Source organism: Poecilia mexicana, unplaced genomic scaffold (genome assembly GCF_051168715.1).
Source record: "Poecilia mexicana isolate PSO_F unplaced genomic scaffold, ASM5116871v1 scaffold_2, whole genome shotgun sequence".
In the NCBI taxonomy this organism is placed as follows: Eukaryota; Metazoa; Chordata; class Actinopteri; order Cyprinodontiformes; family Poeciliidae; genus Poecilia; species Poecilia mexicana.
Window position 1 is genome coordinate 51,086,680 of NW_028263371.1, and position 6,404 is coordinate 51,093,083.

General features: G+C 36.5%; 1 protein-coding gene across 1 annotated transcript; it reads left to right on the forward strand.

Moving 5' to 3' along the window:
• The first annotated feature begins 1,309 nt into the window (after positions 1-1,309).
• On the forward strand, positions 1,310-5,454 carry LOC148160905 (olfactory receptor 51E1-like). The gene is made up of 3 exons (XM_088008381.1): positions 1,310-1,374; positions 1,552-2,218; positions 5,449-5,454. The coding sequence occupies exons 1-3, from the start codon at positions 1,310-1,312 to the stop codon at positions 5,452-5,454; spliced, it is 738 nt and encodes a 245-aa protein (XP_087864507.1).
• Positions 5,455-6,404: the final 950 nt, after the last annotated feature.

Genomic DNA, 6,404 nt, shown 5'->3' on the forward strand with positions numbered 1-6,404 from the left:
AAACAAAAAGGTAATTTCATTGAGGCAAAAAGCAATGCAAGTGATGTGGAGATTTGAAAAAATACATTTTCTGATTGCCATATTTACATTAAATAAAGTTTACACATTTTAGGAGGGCAGTGGGAAACTACACAGTTGAACGCTCACAGATGTATTATTTAAGTGCACCTCCTTAAAACTCTGTGGGTTTGGAAATAGGGTTAGGAGCCAAAGTCTGAGAGGTTAGCATGTAGGTAATGGAGGAAGTGTGCATGAGTACATCAGGCTCGAATAGATAGAATTCCACAAATTATTTTTTCACGGATTCAATGAGAAGCATGCCATTCTGTACAGCACCTGTCTGCAGTGTTTTCCCCACGCTGCTTTGTGCCAAAATAAAGGAATCATGTGATCACGACCAAGACTGAGGCTTAACTATCCAAAACCAAGACCAGGAGCCTGAGACACTTTAATTTTTTACCTTGTCCTAGCAGAAATAAACACAGAAACAATCAGAAAGGAGCACAACAAAACTAAAACACAAACACCTGTGGATTTAAGTTTATTGAGGGTTCACTGGTTGTCTCTGCCTCTGTGAGATACAGAACTGAAGACTTTGGCAAACAGACTTACATTAACAAAAAGAGTATTTGGTAACACTTTACTTGACGAGGTGTGAATAAGACTGACATAACACATGTCATAAACATGACATAACACATGTCATGAAGATGAAGAAGTTTTTATGAATCTGTATGACTGCTGTCATGACGTGTCATTCGGTAAATAATGACACTTTTAATGCAAAGTTGCTCTAAAAGTTGCATTGAAAGTCCATTAAAAGTGCCAACTTTGCATTAATTTGTCATTATTTACAAAATCATGCAAAGTTGGCACTTTTAATGGATTTTTAATGCAACATTTAAAGCACCTTAGCATTAATAGAAAAGGCAACAGTAAAAATTAGAAGATGGAAATAACTTTTCTATCTAAAAGAGACCCATAAACAGTCAGAAAGGAGAACAAAATAACTAAAACAAAAGCACCTGTGGATCATGATGTAAGATTCCTTTCATGTTTGGATTAGGCGGTACCATTATTTCAAGGGGGAATTGATTTAGGTTCAATCTAGGTGTGTGTTTCTGTAGAGTCAAGTGAGACTTGTTGAAGTCTCTAGTGTCCTCCCAGTCAATGAGCTGCATTGCTAGAAAGAAGGATTATTGGTTGGTTTGAAATCCCACTGCAGCTGTAGCTTTTGCTATATTCAACAGACAAACATTAGACACAGTTACAGAGCTGGTAAAGGGCAGGGTTACACTTCTCAACCACGATGGACAATGTTTCAGCTATTTCAATGTTTTTTCTCTCAGGTTTAAATGAGACAAGGAATTACAGATCAATTATTTTCTTTCTCACTTTTGTGTGTTACTTAATAATCATCCTTGCAAATGTTTGTGTTGTTTTGATTATAATCTTAAATAATGAGCTCCATGAACCAATGTATATTTTTCTCTGTGCTATTTGCATGAATTCCCTTTATGGAACAGCAGGTTTCTATCCTAAATTTCTGTCAGATCTGCTCTCTCCTGTTCATGTCATCTCTTATTCAGGCTGCCTCCTGCAGGCTCTGGTGTTGTACTCTTTTTCCTGCAGTGATCTGTCCATCCTTGCCCTCATGGCGTATGACCGGTATCTGGCTATATGTCGACCACTGGAGTACCACTCTGTCTTGCCAAATCAGAGAGTCATCACTTTGGTTTGTCTTGCTTGGTTAATACCTTTCTGCATTATAGGTGTAAGCACCTTATTAGTATCAAGGCTGAAGTTATGCAGCCCATATTTAAACAGACTGATCTGTTTGAACTGGAGCATCGTTATGCTTGCTTGTTTTCCAGCTGAAACTATAATTAACAACATCTTTGCAAATATTATAACAGGTATTTATGTTCTTCACAGTGTTTTCATTTCGTTTTCCTATCTGTTTCTCATCAAACCTTGTATTGGTTCTGTAGAAAACAGGAGAAAGTTCATGCAAACATGTGTGCCACATTTGATCTGCTTGTTCACTTTTTCCTCAATATCACTTTTTGATGTTATGTATACTCGATTTGCGTCCAAGAATTTATCACAAACTCTTAAATACTTTGTTTCAATGCAATTTCTCTTGATTCCTCCTATTATGAATCCACTGATATATGGTTTCAAGTTGACAAAAATAAGAAACAAAATTCTTCTTCTTGTTTCTTTTTTTTATTCCTTTAAGTTTAGCCATGTTTTCTCCTTTTTAGCTTATAGATAGTTTATGGTGATATTATGTAGGTAAAAATGTTATTGAAATGTTATATTCATTAAGTGAAACACGTACACACAGACTGAAGTTTTCAAGCCTTTATTTCTGTTAATCATAGTTATTATGGTTATTTTCTGCTTGCAACCACTGAAAACACCTTTTAAATTGGAATATTACATCAGACAAATAAAAACTTTTTCAATGTAGAAATTTGTCTTAATGACATGTTTGTTTAGCACTTGCTTAAGGATTGTTATTTTAAAAAGGTACTTTTAATCTAGACTCATCCAAACCCACTTTATGATGTATTTATAATTATTAAGTGTTATTTTTTTCTTCATTTGTTCCTAACTCAGTAGATAATTGTTTTCAATATATTGTATTGAATGTAACCAGGCAATAGTTTGAATTATAACTGCAATATCTGTAATGCTCTTTTCCTCATACTTAGCCTTGTTTAGTATGAGGAATTTCCTTGTTTTTTTTTTTTTTTTGGTTTTTGTTATTTTGTTGATGTTTTTTTTTGTTGTCTTTTTTTGCTGTCATCACTTGGTGTTAATTTTGTGTATAAAACGTCCTCATCTATGGATAACGACTGATTAATCACACAAATGACAAACATTTGTAATATTCTACACAACTTATTTTATACAACTCAGTCTAATAAGATCTGTAGTTCCAGTGCAGGCTGGCTGATAAAAGCTTGTGTCAGCATTCTTTGATTTGTCAGATTCTCAAATATCTTATTACTCTGTTCAGTGATATTTAACTTCAGGAGCATCAAACTAAGTGTTTTTTTTGGGTTTTTTTTTTTTATGATTTTAATCTTTTTTGTTCAATCCTCACTGATAATCCTGAACCACATTTAGCCTCCTGCAATGACAAAACACTTCAAAAAATGATGTAAATGAAAGTGAGTGGTTTGTTCCCCACTCGAAGTAAATATAACATATTAAAGAGACATGCATGCAACAATAAATGAGAAACTTATAATGATGGATGAGGATTTTACAGTTTCCCACAGTCTGAGAGAGGCTGAAGAAGGACTGTGTACAAAAGTAGGGAAAAGACAGCATTTTAGTTTGTTAGCTTAATAAGCAGACAACATAACATGACAATGTTAGCTTATCTAATTATGGGTAAATATTGTGATTTAACAGAATATTTTGGAGCTTTTGGTGCAATGGATGTTGGCAAATTATATTTTAGATGAAAAGGATGTTTGTCCAATTCTCTCTGTGAACAGAGCAGATACATACAGACTGCTAAAGAATCTTTTGTCTCTGAAGATACAAGTTACTATAGATTACATTATTTAGCAATGACAGAGGTGTGAAGTGCACATAGTTGAATGGTTTTGGTAATATAACCAGGAAGAAGAGTCAGTTTCTGACTATGTTGTAGCCATGAGGAGGTTGTGAGCCATATGGACAATATTTGGATGAGGTGCTGAGCGATTGCTTTGTTAACAAGCTGCGCGCTGAGGCTGTGCATCTTACTTTCACACGTGTGTGTCAAATTACCATGTCCAAAGAGCTTGCTTCAAATAATGCAGTGGAGTTTCCTGGACTCAGTGAATATCACCAAGAAAATCCCCTGAGAGAGAGAGAGAGAAGAAAATAGAGAAGGAGAGAGAGGGAAAGAGAGAGAAAAAGAAATCAATCCAACATTAAAGAGTAAACAGACTGATCTAATCAAAGAAAGAGACTAAAGAACACAGAATAATCAAAATAACCTAAGATCCTAACAATAGGAGTTTGTTTTCGGTCAATAGTTCCTTAAAACTGATGAAAAAGTAGTAGTTTTACTGGCAGATAACTGGCACAAAATGTCTTGTTATAATCTCTCAGTGGAATTAATATGTTTTCCGCAATTTTAAGGAATTTCTCACTTAAAACAAGCTCTTATGTCCTCCGTGTGGACATTTTTTATAGAAAAGTTGAGGTAGTTATGGAGACCAAGCTTGAGTCAACATCAAATGAAACCTTGTAGATGAAGGTTCTGTCACTCCTGTTCTCATTGGAGGGCAGAAGACTGAATATCTTTACAGAGGGTATAACTTCAGTGAGCAGTTCCTTGACGTGATATATGCCAGCGTATGATTTTACATGGAATAAATGTGTGGGGTTACTAATTTATTCATCTCCAAAATATTTTTCTTTTACATTTCACAAAAAGTTTGAAGAGGATTTCCCCCCAGGTTTTATTGTTTGTTTACATTACATTTATATCAAAATAGAGTTTAAATATACTATATTTTCCGCACTATAAGGGGCACCTAAAAACCTTCAATTTCCTCAAAAGCTGCCAGTGCGCCTTATAATCCGGTGCGCCTTATATATGGACCAATATTGAGCCACAACAGGTCTAGCAACTATGGTAAGCAGCCGCCGACTTCATTTTCCCCCGTAGAAGAAGAAGCATGCGGTGCATGCTGGGATAGTTGTCAGAACGCTGGTTTGTAATCTATTAATCAATTTGACCGACCTATCTACCTACCAACCGTCTAGAATCAGGTCGTCTGCAGGTCATTTAGCATCACGTTCTCCACAAACATATTGTGTGCGAACAGAGAAGGGTGACCATTGTCCGGCCACGCCCCGGCCCAGTCCGGAAGGCTCTCCTCGCCGACCGGAGTCGAACTGTTTTATTGACATTCCGTTTAGTGCAGCTCCATCTAGTGGATGCATAGCATAACTCCATCCTCTACTGTAGCGTCTATTCTATGCGCCTTATAATACGGTGCACCTCACATATGAAAAAAGTTTTAAAATAGGCCATTCGTTGAAGGTGCGCCTTATAGTGCGGAAAATATGGTAGATGAAATCATTTCTACAAATATGTGTGGAATCAGTGTAGAGATCTGTTTCCTCCAGAACTTTCTCACCTATCCTGTTTGGCCATCCTCTAAAATTGTTGTGCAGTCGTAGTACACTTCTTGGTCGTCTTCGAGATGATGATGTCTGCCCCTGTGGAATCAATTACAAGGCAGTAACCCTTCACCCATTGAATGAGCAACAGTGCATGAAAGAAAGTTTATTGGCTGATTTGAAATCCCATAGCTACTGTAGAAATTTTTCATTTCAAAAGAGAATCCCATAAAAGAGCTGGTTACAGAGCAGATCCACATGTCTTAACAATGAACAATGTTTCAGAAATTTCTCATTTTTTTCTCTCAGGTTTAAATGAGACAAGGAATTACCATTTAACTCTTTTCTTTCTCACTTTCTTGTGTTACGTTATAATCATTCTTGTAAATGTTTGTGTCATTCTGACTATAATCTTGAATAATAAACTCCATGAGCCCATACATTAATCGAATTATCTGTTTGATCTTGAGCATTGTTATGCTTGCTTGTTTTCCATCTGAAACGACTGTTAACAGCGTAGTTGCATATATTACAATATTAATTTACGTACTTCACTTTTTGTTAATTGTGTGGTCCTACATGTTTCTCATCAAAACTTGTGTTGGTTCTTTAGAAAACAGGAGAAAGTTCATGCAAACATGTGTGAAACACTCAATGAGAAGCATGCCATTCTGTACAGCACCTGCCTGCAGTGTTTTCCCCCCACGCTGCTTTGTGCCAAAATAAAGGAATCATGTGATCAAGACCAAGACTGAGGCATAACTATCCAAAACCAAGACCAGGAGCCCGAGACACTTTAACTGTCTCCTCTCACTCTGGAGGGGCATCGGCTCTAATCTGAGCCTCTCCCAGATGTCCAGGCTTTTTACCTTGTCCTAGCAGAAATAAACACAGAAACAATCAGAAAGGAGCACAACAAAACTAAAACACAAACACCTGTGGATTTAAGTTTATTGAGGGTTCACTGGTTGTCTCTGCCTCTGTGAGATACAGAACTGAAGACTTTGGCAAACAGACTTCCATTAACGTGCACAACACATGGGAGCAACCAAAGCCAGCAGAGTTTTCCCCAAAAACCTTCAGTCATTTTGTCTTCTTTATAAGTTACGGACAAGCAAACAAGCTTTCCATATTTGGCTTCATTCTGTTAAGCCATCACTTGTATTCATTGAATGTTTGAGAAGTGTCTTTACTGGCGTGCATCTTAGCATTAATAGAAAAGGCAACAGTAAACATTAGAATAGCGGTTCTCAACGTGGGCGGTA